At 41.2% G+C, this 15,323-nt stretch overlaps 1 protein-coding gene across 1 annotated transcript; it reads right to left on the bottom strand.

Moving 5' to 3' along the window:
- Window positions 1–7,145: 7,145 nt before the first annotated feature.
- F3 (coagulation factor III, tissue factor) lies at window positions 7,146–15,227 on the bottom strand. Its single transcript, XM_063165675.1, has 6 exons — window positions 14,762–15,227; window positions 13,756–13,870; window positions 11,782–11,966; window positions 11,200–11,381; window positions 10,929–11,088; window positions 7,146–9,832 (listed from the first exon to the last, which is right to left on the bottom strand). The coding sequence occupies exons 1-6, from the start codon at window positions 15,225–15,227 to the stop codon at window positions 9,684–9,686; spliced, it is 1,257 nt and encodes a 418-aa protein (XP_063021745.1). The 3' UTR covers window positions 7,146–9,683.
- Window positions 15,228–15,323: the final 96 nt, after the last annotated feature.

Genomic DNA, 15,323 nt, shown 5'->3' with positions numbered 1-15,323 from the left:
GTTGTGCAACAAGTGTATTGTAAAGCATTCTAAAAGGGTAGACCTCCCTTTGAAGGAAAATATCTCAACCAAGAATGCATTCTTTCAAATCAAAGTGTTGTTCAATTAGGTTGATGAGTTAGAGGAGGAAAGAAAGGAATTTCTGTGTTGTGGAGGGGACGTTTAATACATAAATTTATTTTTAGATACATTAAGGTATAAGTTAAAATCCATTATTAAAATTTAAATTTAAATTTAACTGTCATTGGTACTGTGAGATGTCCATAGAAACATCCACGGTAATGATCATCTGAAATCCCACTGCAAAAAATAGTGGGGTGAAAAGGTTGGCAAGGATTTATAGAGAAAATAAACCACAACTTATATCTGTCAAGAAAATCAAGTGTACCAGTTCAAATCTGCTTACAAGGCTGCTGTTCAAAGCAGTTATTTCTATGTATAATCTATTTGCTTCTTTCTTAGGTGTACATAGCCAGATGGTTTGTGCGAGTCTCTTTCCTGAGCATGGAGAGAGGTTTCTTGATTTTACTAATCAGAGATGTGCTGCTGTGTCAGGAAGGGGTGGGTTGGCTGGTTTTCTTTCCCTTCACATGTTGTTGTTCAAGGTCTGGACACAGTCAGGTTTTTGTTATGATGCCTGAAACTTCACTGGGAAGTTTAAAGTGGCTGTGCACATTGCAGGTCCCTATGTTTGTTTATGTTCTGATGAAATCCATCCTGTCACGTGTACTCAGAGGATGAAACTGGTTTTATTCAACCCAAATCATTCTATCATTCATCTTGAAACAGAAATATAGCCAACCTAGGTTATTATGAAAGCAGCTTGTCTTTCACGTTAAAAATCTTAGAAAAAATGTTATCATCAAAGCCTTCTTTGAACTTCTGCATAATTTTCTTTGCTTGAAATCAAAAGCAGAGTCAGGTGACAAATAGCCTAGAACTTCACAGGCAGAAGCTGTTTTAAGGGAGTAATTTGGAAAATAGAGTAAATTCAGGGATTAAATAGGAATAATAGGCCTAAGCAAATTCCTTGGGGATTGACTTGGGAAACTGAAGACATTTTGCCAGTAATCCTGCAATGAATGCTACAATGCAAGAATAATCATCCAGTTGGCATTTTTATATGGGAGAGAAGGGAAACTTGGACACTCTACTTTTGTGGGGGTATATCTTTCACAAACCAGACTTAATCACAGTCTCTCTTACACTGCTTAGAAACCTCTCTTAGTGACCTTTGGCAAGTCTGGACCATAAAGATAGAACACAATTGCTTTTACTGTGAAAGGAGCACATTTGTTGTAATGCCCAGCCCTGTTCCCTGCTCTGCTTGTCCACAAACCAGCATCCTTCATTTCCCACCCATCTCTCATTTTGGGAAACACATGATGAACCGAAATAGAACAGAACTGGAAAAATGAGGTCACTTCTGTCTAGACCCAAAAAAATGCTGAGACTGGTTTACTTGGGGAGAAATAGAGAACTCCACCTACGTGACTAAGCAAATTTTCTCCATTAAAGTGATTTAAGAGTTTGGCCCAAATCAAAGCTAATTTTTTAATGCTGATTATTGAAAGTTTGGGGGAGGCTGCTTTGAAAGACCATCCAAGTGTGCAATTGAAGAAGCATTCTATGTAACCAAATATACCCTCAATCTCCTTACCCTGAGTGTTTGAGTGCAAGTAGGTCCTAAAAAACAATTGACTACTTTTAATCACTGTACAACAATGACAAGTGTAAAGGTGCTCCCCAAAATAAGCTAATGTTTCTTTAGCTTAATTTACTTAATTATAGTATTTTACTTCAGGAATTTGTTGGCACAAAAACAACAGCTAAACAGCTATGTCAGAAGTAACTGATGGGACAGATGTGGTAACACTGAAAGATGAAGTACCTATAGAGGGATTGATGTGTTGGGAAAAAATAATGGTTAAAAAGCAAAGCATGTGCACCAGAGGATTGTTCAAACTTGGATGCAATATTATATATTGCAACAAGGCTTCTCTGAAAAGCCAGGAACCATGTGCAAAGATTTTTTGGAGCATAGTGGGGAATTAAGGGTCAAAGTCAAATTGCAGCCCATCAATGCTAACTAGATTAAGAAAAAAAACCTTTCAATTTTTTTCAATTATGGAAATAGTTGTGTTGGAACTTTAGTAGGGCTGTGTCTAACAGACAGTACTAGCTCCTGCAGGCACCCTGTATTTTGCTGTCTCAGAGTTTGTTCTGTAAGGACCTGCTTGAGAGACAGGTACAGAAGAGCAACCTCTCAGCTGAGACATGTTTTGACTTTTTGTGCCTATCACTGGCTGTGGAATGGAAAGTCATTATTTTCAAAAGGTGTTTTTGGGATTGCTTTTTCAAGACAGGCTCAGCAGAACTCAAAGCACATCTGGCCCAAAATAACCCCAGTTTCAAACACAGCTGCCTTCCAGCTATTCCTACCCGTGCCTTTCTTTTCCTTGCCACTGGAATGTGTTATCACAGTTCCAAACATAGCTTGTACTTCAGCATAATTCACAGGGCTTCTACAGCTCAATTTATGACGTGTGCAGCAGTAGCAAAACATTTTCCAGTACTTCTAGAAGACTACAGTTCTTTCTATAAGGTGTTTAGTCTGTTCCTCTAAGAGTTAAAAGGGCAGTAAGAGGACTCTGTTTTCTGTTTCAAGGATACTGAGGAAAGAAAGTCTAGTAAGAAGCTCAACAGTCAGCATGCAAATCTAATTCTGAGGTATTCCTGAGTTTTTGAGACTAAAGAAGTTTGTCAGGAGAAAGGGAGTAGGTTTTGTGCAGGCTTCAACACTAACTTGCAAACAATAGGTAAGTACTGATGGATTGTTAACTGGGCCTTGTTTCCAGCAATGTTTGAGTATTGACGGCACAGGGTATATTGTAGTCCAGGATTCCTGGAGAAGCTGTCAGAGGGAAGCACTGAATAGGAGATGGGAGGTGTTCAGGAGAAGAGAGACATTCCTGCCCTTAATATCAGATCTTATTGAGCTGTTCCGTCTCTCTGTTCCTTTTCATTATTAGAAAAGAGAGGATCTAATACATTTCTCGTGCCCTTTTCCTCCAAATTTTGGTGAACTCTGGATTTAAACTGGATGTCAGTGTGTTAATCATGTAGAAACATTTGGATTGTTAATATGCTGATTATGCCCCTTTTTACCACTTGGTGTCACCTTTTCTAGGCTCACGAAGCACAGAAAGCAGACACAGCCTGCAGAATTCCTGCGGAGGCGATGGCTTAGGGTAGAGGCTGTACGTGCAGGGGCGCTGCTCCCATGGGTGGCTGCGGGGGCAGGCAGGGAGGGAGGAGCGGCTGCGGGGTGACGGTCCTGCAGCGCTGACACACGGCTCTGGTCACCCTCGGTGCTCTCTGGAAGCAAGTGATCGTGTAAGAATCAAGTGGAGAGCTGGGAAATCAGACTGAGTATTATCTCTGTGGAGATGTACGTATTTGGGGTGAAGGGATGGTAAAGTATGGAGGCAACAGAGGGAAAACTTTTTCTGTTAATCAAGGATGCACTCTTTAAAATGAAAAAACTCAACTAACAAACGCACATTTTTCCCTTGAATAAGGAGTGCTTGCTTATTGGAGTAGGTTTTAAAATCTCACTTGTCACTCTAGCTCTTCTAGTACATTAGCTGATTAATTGAGTTGTGTAATTACTGAATAACTAATTTAAAAAATACCATGTGATCTCACTGGGAAAATATTTCTCTGTTGAAAGGAAGGTGAGTTTTGATTAAACCTCTTTTAATGAAATTTTTTTTTTTAATTTAACAATGCCAGTACTTTGCCACTTAAATATTTCTTGAAGTAATAAGGTAGAAAACTTGAAAATAAAAATAGAAGAAAATGCATCAGGGAGTTCAAATGAGATCTGGAACTGTAAAGTTCATGTTAATAACTTCATTGCTATTTAAAACAAGATGCTAAAAAAATTACACTTAAATTTAATTAGGCGCAGTGAGGTATTTGGAGCAGTACTAGTGAATGTTCTGAAAGTTACTGTCTCAATAATACTGACCAAGGGGAGCTGTAGAAGGTAAAAAAATAATGCTTCCATGCTATTAATATGTTTCTGATTGTGATTTAGAGACATGGATTTATGCAGATTCTATATTATGATTAAAATGAGAGAGATCCTGCCTACCTGTCTGAAGAAATAAGGCAGAGGGTTCATCTCTCATGAAAAATAAGTAATGGGAATGAGTAGGGGATGGAGGAAAGGAAGGGAAACATCAACAAAAGAACCAGGGGAAGCCAGGAGCAGAAGCATTTCAAGCTTCTTACAGGAGCCAGTCACGCAAATACGTCGCTTTTGACAAGATGAGAAACAGGCACAACCTCTGCAATTGGACATCTGAGACAGCCTGGCAGTGAAACCCTGGGGGCAGTCAAGGTGGCTGCTTGTTTATAACCAGATACTGACAGGTTTTTCTGGAAGAAACCATCCCTGAGGGAAATCTTGCTATGAACTTGGCTAATTCAGCTACAGTTAGAGGCTGAGAAGTTACATGGAAAGATGTTCTTTCTGGGTCCTTTGGGGGATGCTGCAAGAGGCTCCGTGGGTTGAATGAGGGCCTGTGCCAGAAGAAGCAGAAGGATCTTGTGGTGGGAAGGTTTCTCAATATATGTAGTAAGGAAGAAATCTTGTAGCACATCTTTATGTCCTCAGCTTTGCTAAAAGTTCTGCTGTAGTGCACTGGAAGACACACACATAAAATAAGGGAAGGGCAGCTCTCTGTGGCAGTTTGTAAGGGACAGACTGGGTGTAGTCTGTGAGGGAGCATATGCCATGGTGAGTAACACCACACCTAAGGGTTGTGGAAAGATTTTCAGCTGACCAGTTCCTGCTTCTGTCCTGTCCAGCAGGTTGTTCTTTTCCTGTCATTCTCAAACATGCACACCAGGACAAACATAGACTATAGAAAGCATGGTTTGTTGTATGTGGATAAATTCTGTGTAATTAGATTATTCAATTGACTCTTGGATCTGGTAATGTATATTACAAGGTTTCTGAAATTGTGGCAATCACTACTAACCTGCAAAATAATCAGCTTTACAAAACTGAACTGACAGGGTAATCTATCACAGTTGTTTATTCTCACTTCATGCAGAAAACTCTTTGTCCTGAGTTGCCACATAACTAGTGATCCAAGTTAAGCTCATAATCATGTTCTTATCATTACATGTCTCTCAGCAGCAGCCTTCTCACACTGGAAAGCTGAGTCTGCTAGAAATAGCTAAGCTGTTTGCTGCCATATCCATCATACACTTATGAAGCTCTCTACAGTTGTTCATTTTAAGTAATGGCAGTAATTTTATTATCTGTGTTTGCTGTTAGGGCTGACAGAAAAGCAGCAGAACAGCATCAGCCTTTTTTTGCTTGTGTGAAGAAGAATGTGGTTTTAAAGCAGGCTTGTTAAAGTGTGCAGTGTTACAGATTCACTTGCACAAGGAGAGGACACAAGTACTGTGTGAGGGAGCTATGTAAATGTGTTTATCCACTTGAAACAGTTGGATACCTTTTTCAGATGATGGAGCTAAGTGGAACAGGGGAATAGGGAGCATCAATAGGAACATGCTTGCTTACAGAAATGTCCTTAGAAGAGGAGCCAGGGAACTTAGCTGCATAGGAAAAGCCTTCCCTTCCTCATATCCATTCCCTGTGTGTCTGCCTTCATCTTAAATCCATACAGTGCTGGAGTGGCCATATGTGTGGGCCTATTCTTTCTTCCTAGTGACAACACATTTATTGGTATTACAACTTCTGCCCAACCCAATACTCTGAGAAAGTCTCTGTCTAAAACATTTTGTGTGAGTGCAGCCCAAGAACTAGAACTTACAGAAGTTTGCAATTAAGAAGCCCCTTTCTCAACTGTCTCCACAAACAGAAAATACCCTCTTTGAAATAGGATCTGTGGGCCCCGTGACTCTGGTTACTCAGCATTGTTGGATGATAACATACTGCAGCTAGGAAACAGAAGTGCTTCAGACTAACAGAACTGGTCCAGTCAGGGGTCTCTCTTTTACCATTTAAGGCACTTGTTTGCATTTCTGTGGGTGTCTCTTCTCCCCTCCTTCCCCCCACCCAAATTCAGAACAAACACAGAATCTCTTTAAGTAATGAAGTATGATTTATAGCATACTGTGTTGTCTATGACAAGCAACTGCATGGTCTAATTTAATAAATGCTATGCTGTAATTACAGGCTTTCCTTTTCCTATTAGCTTTTCCCTTTTGTGAGTCTGGCACTGAATGAAGCTGAGGAAGCAGAGTGCCTCGGGGAAGGGAAGTAATGATGACAACTTTGGAATGTTTTTAAATTGACTCCCACGAGCTCTCATGTTTTTGATTGTTGTTGTAAGATTCCTTCTCCATACAAGGTTTATACATCAGCAGAAATGGCATGAAGCACTTATTGCTCAACACGAAGTAAACAGGGTTTTGGGGGGGGAATTTTGGTATTTTTCTTCCCTCTGTAAAAAGAGGAATTAAAGATCCAAGAAAACCCCCCATAAACCACACTTAGACATTCCCAGGAGTTTTGACACATACACAGATGGTAGCTATAGTACAACAGGGATGAAAAATAAAAATAAAATTCTGTACAAATTGTTTGATTGGGATAATAATTTTGTAAGGTATTCCTTCTCATGAATACAGTGGGTATCTTCTTTTAAGGCATGTATAAAGTGTTGAGATCCACAACCAATTAGTTCCAAGTACAAGGTGATTTTTTCTATTCTCTTGAGTTTTTGTGTTTGTGTAGGCTGACCACCATCATTAGCAGTTCTCATCTCTGAGGCAGGCCCATAATGCCTTGAATGAACATCAGTAACACAAGTACAGGCAGCACTGTGGGAATGGAAGGAGAAGCTGTGAATGCAAACCCTGACTAATTGCTCATGTAAGTGGATAGCAGAAATGTGACTCAGGACTCTTCAAACCCTCCAATCTGTGAACTGTGGTTTCTCCTAGATTTATCCTTGCAGGTGCCCTGGTATTCTGCTTTATACGCTGTTAGATTGTGGCACTTTGGCTACACTGCTGTCCCAAAATAAGTTTCCTGAATGTATATTTAATTTACTTCTGGAATGAATACTGTACATCATTTTGAAAAGGAAAAGAAAGACTTATGTTTCCAGTCACCTTTATTTTACTAGAAAAGTATAAATTACAATCATAAATACAGATAACACCAGTATAAAAATTAGACATATATATATATATATAAAATTATATTTATATAAATATATAATATAAACATAATTATATATAAAATTATATAGAAAATATAATTATATATATAATATATTTATTATATATAATTATATAAATATATAAATTCTCATTTATAAATACTAAAAGTCAAAGCAACAAGGATCTCCAAATTCCATCACCAAGATGATTTGAATCTACACCACAGAAATCATTCTTCAACTGTTAATTAAAAATGATGTTCAAATGCAATAAATACTGCTACCTATTCAGTGCTTGCTGAAGCGAGTTACTGTTGACTCAAAGCCTGCAAAGTATTTGTTCTAACACTTAGTTGAAACTATCAGCCTCCCCTGTCTGTATAACTCTAGGTGTAGTGTAACTGGATATACTTTCCAGATAAAGAGCAAGTACCTGCTTCAATAGTGTTTCTTACAAGTTGCCAGTACAGCAGTTTTAGTTTGTTTACCTTTGTCTGCATCCAAAGATAAACAGACCAAGTTAATTTTATCCAAGAAGTGCAAAAATAATAGTAGCAATTTTGTCGTATCTGAACTAACAGATTATTTCACCAGTTAATATTGTTTAGAGGCAGATAAATACAGGGTTTGTTTCATAGAAACAGAAAAATATTCCTTTTAGTTATGTAAAGGACATCTATTTTTCAAAAGTAGTGTTTTTTCCCCTCACAAGTACCGTAAATCTTCTGGCTCAATAAGGCCATGCTGATCAAGTTAAAAGTACCTCTAGTTCAGAATCCTGTTTGACAGGACAACAGAAGGAGCTTGGGAACAGTCTATGAAAAATGTCTCTGCAAAGAGACCTTGGCAATTTAGAGATGGCCAATCACCAGCCAGAGGGAGTTCTACAAGGCAAAGTGCTGGGCTTGGCACCTGGCATGGGGCAGCCCTGGTGCACAGACAGGCTGGGGAAGGAGAGGCTGCACAGCAGAAAGGCGCCTGGGGGACCTGGTCAAGGCAAAGTTGAACATGAGCCAGCAGGGACATCCCTGTCCTGGGGCCATCAGGGACAGCATCACAGCCAGGCAAGGGAGGGGATTGTCCCGCTCTGCTCTGAGCTGGGGCGGCCTCACCTCGAGTGCTGGGGGCTTCTGGGTGCCACAATCCAAAAAAGACATTGAGCTGTTAGAGAGGGTCCAAAGGATGGTGAAGGCTCCAGAAGGGAAGCTTTGTGAGGAGTGGCTGAGGTCACTTGGTCTGTTCAGCTGGAGAAAAGGAGACTGAGGGGAGACACTTCAACAACCTTGCCAAAGGAAGCAGAGGGGCAGGTGCCAATCTCTTCACTCTCGTGACCAGTGACAGGACTCAAAAATCCAGCATGAAGCTCAGTCAGGGAAGGTTTTGGTTCATATCAGGGAACGGATTTTCACCCAGAGGGTGTTTGGGCACTGGAACAGGCTCCCCAGGGCAGTGGTCACAGCAGCAGCCTGGCAGAGGTCAAGAAGCTGTCAGAGAGCACTCTCAGGTACAGGCTGTGACTTGTGGGTATGGTGCTGTGCTGGGCCAGGAGTTGGACTCGATGATCCTGATGGGTCCCTTCCAACTCAGCACATTCTATAATTCTATGATTGTAACAGATCACCAGAATGTTCTAATGACACAGGGCTTCCTGATATCTGGATTTTTTTCTCTGTACTGTCTAGTGGATTTTTTAATCCACATAAAGTTTGGGCTTCAGAATTCCTGTTTCAGAGAGCCTAAAAGGGTCCACTCAATTACGCAATTCTGTTGTTGGGTGTTGGGGAAGATGAAACACGAAAGCCTTATAAATATGATTGCCTGGCAAAAGATTCTGAGAATATAGAGACTATAAGCGAGATTGAAATGAAAGCAAGCTTTGAGATCCCTTAGTTACTGAACAATGGTGTGGCTGCTGAAGGTAATTCCCTTTTGATGAAACAAGACCCTCTGCAAGCAGGCAGGTCTGAGGGTCAGAGCAGACCCTGTCAGCTTGGCAGAAGGGGTCTAAAGAGTAGTTTTTAGGGTTTAAAATGTAGCACAATATGGTAATGTAGTGATTCTTATAGGTTGTATGGAAATGCTATAGGATTTGTATCTTGTACTAGATTGGTTAGTGAGAATTAGAATATTCAACATAGAAGATGATTTATTAAATTGTAACGGGAGCTTCACTTACTTATTTACTTTCTGTACTCTTACTCTTGCCTCTTAGCTCTTACCCCTTTTATGCTTTTACTCTCTCACCCTCTCATCCTCTCCACCCCTCTCTTCTCTCGGGCCTGCTCTGAGCTGCAGCTGGCAGCTCCCAGCAGGGCCCTGCACCCAGGCCCTTTGCAATAAACAGCAAGTTCCACAACCTGGCTTCAGAGGTCTCTCGTCTCCGTCCGTCCTGACCGTGCTACCCACCGTCACTCCTACAGTTGGGGTTTTTTCTGCTTTGGCTCTGCCACTAGGGTCTGCAGTACTTTTGCCTTAGATACCATTAAGCAGCTCCTTTTCTCTCTCAGCTCTTGCTCTCTTTGCTTTCTTGCGTTTACACAGAACCACGGGAAGGACAATGGCGAGAGTGATGACTGCAACTGCTATCACTGCTAAAATGATAAAGACTTCTGTTCCATATTCTGTGGAGGAAAAAGAAATCCAAGATTGAGTTATCAGAACCCACAATGTCACAGTGCTACAAACTCTTAGCACTCATTCCACTGAATGAAAAAATGCTTTCTAGATGTTAGTCTCACAGAAGTGGAGTCACCACAACAGCGTGAACTGAATAGATTTTAACATGGATTTATTGAACTGAAGTAAAGTTTTATTCTACCTCGCTCACTCTAGGTTTTAATCCAGTTTAGTTAGTGCACTAAAGTACCATGCTAACACCACAAGTAAAACCATTCCCCCTGCCTGTACATTATTTCTGTCCAAGTGAAAATCTATTCAAGGTTACAAGCTAGAAAAGACCAAGAGAAGATTTTTCTACTTAAATTTTAATGAAATTGTAATTTATCACTTTTGTGGTAAATTCTCTGGATAAGATAACTAATTTGAGTTCATTTGCCATTTTAGAAGAGTTTTTTTCTAGAGTGCAAATATTCTTACTCAGGGAGAAGAAAGATACAGTACAGTAATGTGATATTATTTAAGTAATATTGATGACTGTATATTGAAGAAAGTGTTATCCAAATGCCTGGCTGATTCACCTACACTTACTAACTTATTTACCAGTAAAGAAGCCTATCTGCCAACCTCTGACCTCGTAACAGGAAAGAAAGTCTTATTCTCATCATCTGCTTTTGGCATAACTAAAGGTCAGTTCATTCTACAAGTAAATGGATATGTTGGTTTCCAACACTTTGATGTTTTAGAGCTAATCCTTCAAGCACTTCCTATGGCACCTGCTATTGGAAGGATCCAAGGAAAACAATTCGAAACAAAAATGAAGCTGAAGGCTAGTGGTGACATCTGGAACCTCAGACACCAGTCATCAACTGAGACATTTTAACCAAAACAGTTGGGCAAAACCCTAAAACCAGCTCCAACTAACTAAAGATGGTGGACTATTACTTAAAGTGAGGTCTTGCCGTGAATTTCCATGTTCCACCTGTGTATTCTAACTTACACAGTAAACAGTTTATTTCATTGCAGGCACCAGAATTTAAAGATATGGATTTTTTTGTTAGACTATTAAAGACTGAGTGACAAACCTCATCTGATACTTACCATCTAAGATATTCCTTCCTACACTGGTGCAGAGCACCCTGCTTTCTTGGCCATTACGATTTTCTCTGCGAGAGGGAATGATTCCCTGGACATAGAAGCAATAGTTCTTTCCGCTGTCAACGCTTACTTCAAAATTATGGCTTTTTGTTGTTACATCTTTCTGTAAAGCAAAAAAATATTCCAAGCGTCAACTCTGAAGGTAACACAGAAATTGTGTAACTATATAGAATGTAACAATTATTACAGAACAAAAGCTAGAGTTAGACCATACCTTTCCAGAACTTTGATCTTTCCAGTAATAGAGTTTGTATTCCAGGTCATGCTGGAAAATATCTTGAATACTCATAAAGCTTCCATTAGGAAATATATATGGTGTAAGCGGATCTTTGAACACGACATTCAGTTTGGAACCTTTTTGTGAATAATCCTTTATCTCTGGTTTCCCAATAACAGCTAAACAAAGATTTTTAGAATTTAAAAAATGACATCATTTATATACGACACGCTCTTTTTCCTTCCACCCTCCATTGCCTTCCCTTCTCAAATCTATTACAAGCTTACAAAGCCAGTGACGGCCTAGATTGTAAACAAGTATCCTCACCTAGTATGCAATGTTAACTAAATGGTCTACTCAGTGCAGTGAGAAACAAATGAGAAGCAAACTAAAATCTTTCACCCTCCCCTACAATAGGGAAAGCTTTATGCCTGAATACCTTCTTTTCTGGTATCAGGAGGCTTACCATAAGAATCTATAAAAAAAACCCATTTAAGCTCAATCTAAACCTTGTTTAAATTAATAGAAGTAATCTTGAAAATAAATTTATAGTAAGATTTAATTGACAATCCTACTTACTCTGGTTATAAGGTGTAAATTTTTCAGAGACATTATAAAGTGGCTCTTCAAAGTTATCCATCTCCACAGGCCTTACAGACAGTATGTGTGCTGTATAGGTCTCCTTTACATTCCTGAGCGCATCAGTAACATCACACTCTGTTTCTGATGTCAGTATGCATTTTCTCCTCACGTCAGATGTCTGTCTGAAAAGAGCAAGAAGGAAATGTCAACATTTTTGAACCAGACATATATGTATTACATACTTAGATACATTAAAAAACATTTTCCCCCTCAAACCGTATAGATTTCCCTCATCCAATAGAACAGCCTTGCAGGCTAAAAGGAGAAAAGCTCAAAAGTCACTATCCTGTACAGCTGTATTTCACAATTCAAAGCAGAATAAAGTAAATCAAGTATGATTGATATTAATTACAGAAATGTACCATAGGACACATTTGGTTTTGCATTTATGCAAATGCCACTAAGAACCAGACAGTAGCAGCAAATTTCAATGCAGAATTGCAATTTAAAAACACTGACAAAAAGTATGAACCATGCACTTCTCTTGATTTTTAAATGATAGAAAGGTCCATTTACTTGCGAAATAGCAATGAGACTATGAAAAATGTTAATTTCTCATTTTACCTCCTCACAAGAAGGAACAAAAAAACGGATTAGATATTAATCCTTCAATTCTTTTCCCTCTTTTTGCGGGTGAATTAATGAAAGCAAAAATTGTGTGATCTCAACTGGAAGAGCTAGTGCTCCCTGTTTGAATATTAACAAAGTGTTTTTTTCTCAAAGTAGATCAAGTTTCCTTGTTTAGAGTCAGCTGAATTCCCTTCTCACTTCATCAGATTTCTTTTGTCACAGATCAGTGAGGGACAGTGCCACAAGAAGTGCACTGAAAAGGGATAGAGGTTTGACCTTTTTGATGAAACAAATGTACTTTGTCAATATACGTACACAAGAAAGCAAACATTTCATCCTACGTCCTCCATAACAGCAACTTCAGTTAAAAGAGATGCCTCTGCTGCAGAACTACACCTGATTCTATACTGAATCTTGGGCAAACAGATTTCAGTTTTTTGCAAACAAAAAGTCTGGAAAGAAACTCCAGATTCAAAAATATCATAAAATGTGTTCTGCTAAGTGTGTGCTTTTAAGTCCATTAATCTAATCATGCCTAAAAATGAAAAAGAACATTAGCCATTACATTGGTATTTCACTTTTTAGTCATGAGAGAACACTCATTTATGTGCCACTTTTAGAGACAGTAGAGACTACAGTACCACAGTTCCATGTAGGAAGTTTGATGATACACGTTCCCTTTAGGGCACGTTTAATAATGCTCTGTGTATTAAAATGGGAGCTAAAACCGGCACAGATTTATTACTGAACTTCATGGCAAGTTTTGTGCAGTTCTGAAAGAGGTATTAGGCACTTCACACAAGCTGGCTATGTTTATATCTACAATATTTTACAGCTTACATAAAACACAATGTCAGAGGAAATCTTGACAGAGGGAAATGAACAAAGGTAATTTTTAGTATTACTCAGCGAGACAAAATTATTAATTACTGTGATTCACTGATTAGAATAAAATGCAGACTCATTTATTAGACACCTCCCAAGACTGAAGACACAAGTCCAGACACCTTGGAAGACATAAGTTCTGTCTAATATGTAGTATGTCAGGTTGAGTATCAACTCCTTCAAAGTATCCTGGCTGGCTCTCTTGAGCAGCACCGAACCCCAGAACTGGAGCTGAACTGATCTAAAGCTCATTTCTCCATTTCCGAAGTGGGCAAAACCAGAAGTCTAAACCTGATATTTTTATAGTTGGACATTAAGAAGTATTAGGCAATTTTCCTAAATCCCAATATTTGAGAACTTTTCCTGTTACATTCCCTTTCAGAAATATTCAAACATGCTCTCTTTTCATTTCCTTCAATTGCCATTAATGAACATATCATGGTGTTATCTACTTACCCATGTATTTCTACAGTATAGAAGTAGCCTGATGGTTTTGGTTGCCACTGTAGTATAGTTTTAAAATTGATTGAAGACCAAGTTATATTGACTGCTGTTGGTAGGTCCTCGTAGCCTTTAAATACAGAAGAGAGTGCCATCAGTCATATTATATATAATTCCTGTTTCCCTGCAGTCATTGCTCAGTTGCCATTAATTGTAACTTGGAAACGTTTTCTTGGGGGAAAAGGTTCAGTCCTGCCCTTAGGAAAGGACCGCTCATCTTACTAAAGAAATGTGTCCTGGTAGAAGTGAAGAATGAGAAGACAATTGTTTTCTGTCTTGTAACTCTGAAACTGATGAGGTAATTTAGAGCTCCTTTTTGATCCAAGACCTCCGCAGAAGGTACAAAAGCTTGAACATTCTCGTGAATGAAGCACTGAACAAATGAGGCGTAGTTCAAAATCATCCCTAGCTGAATCTGCAGAAAGTGTAAGCTCCTGGATTCCCATTTCCATATTTAGGAAAGATAAAGTCTCTTTAAATATCAGTGGTTACCCTATACACCTACAGTATACGAGAGAGGCCACCCCGGGATGAGCTCGTGTCCCCCTCAAGCACGTTTTTGGGCAGCCACAGCTGCTTCGGGGAAATGCCCAGGACGAAGCCGGATGGGAAAATCCCTCGCAACCCTGTAACCTCTGGAAACCCCTCGACAAGCTCGGAGCTGGGAGCAAGGGGAGGAAATCTTGCGACTCCACTACAGCTGCCCACCCCCGAGGCGGTCCCCGCTCCCATTAATGCCGCGGCCAGTGAGGAGCCCGCAGTGGCGCCCGGCCCGGCCGCCGGAGCGCTGTGCAGGGAGGGCCCGCGTCCCTGTCCCCTGCCCGCCGGCGCGGGGCCGCTCTCCCCGGACTCCCTCAGGGACACCCCGTCCTGGGGCTCCGAGGGACCGATCGCCGGCGCCATCCCTCCCACATCATCCCGCCCCGTCCCGTCCCGTCCCGTCCCGCGGGCCGTCACTCACCGGCGGCCAGGGGCCAGAGCAGCGCGCCGAGCAGCAGTGCCCGTGGCGGGGCGGCGGCACGCAGCATGCTGGGCGCGCTGAGGGAGCTGCCGCTGACGGCCGCCGCCGCCGCATATATGGGGCAGCGCCGCGCAGAGGCGGGACCCAGGCCGCGCCCCGGGGCCGCGCAGCGGGGGCGAGGGGACGGAGCGCGGCGGAAGCGCTCGGGCATCCCCGATTGAGCAAACACAGCGCGGGATCTTCGAGGAAAGGGAGGGAGGGGCGCTGAGGGACGGACGTGTCCCGCGGGATGCAGCCCCGCCACCGCATCCTCCGGCGCAGGCCGAGCTGGACGTGAGGGCGCACCTGGACACGCCTGCGGTCCGTGTCCCTGTGCCTGGCTGGTGTCATCAGGCCCTTGTACCACCCCTCCCTTCTCCTCTTGGAATTCTGGTGAAACTGGACACCACTGGATAGCCAACTTCATCCTCTGCAAACATTTAGCTGCCTGTCGAGGGACACCCCAGCTCGGAAGTGGCTGCTCTGCGGGGCAGCTGGTCATGCAGAAGCGATGTTGAGTTAA

This window comes from Melospiza melodia, chromosome 11 (genome assembly GCF_035770615.1).
Source record: "Melospiza melodia melodia isolate bMelMel2 chromosome 11, bMelMel2.pri, whole genome shotgun sequence".
NCBI classification, from domain to species: domain Eukaryota; kingdom Metazoa; phylum Chordata; class Aves; order Passeriformes; family Passerellidae; genus Melospiza; species Melospiza melodia.
This window is presented reverse-complemented; position numbering and strand designations above follow the sequence as displayed.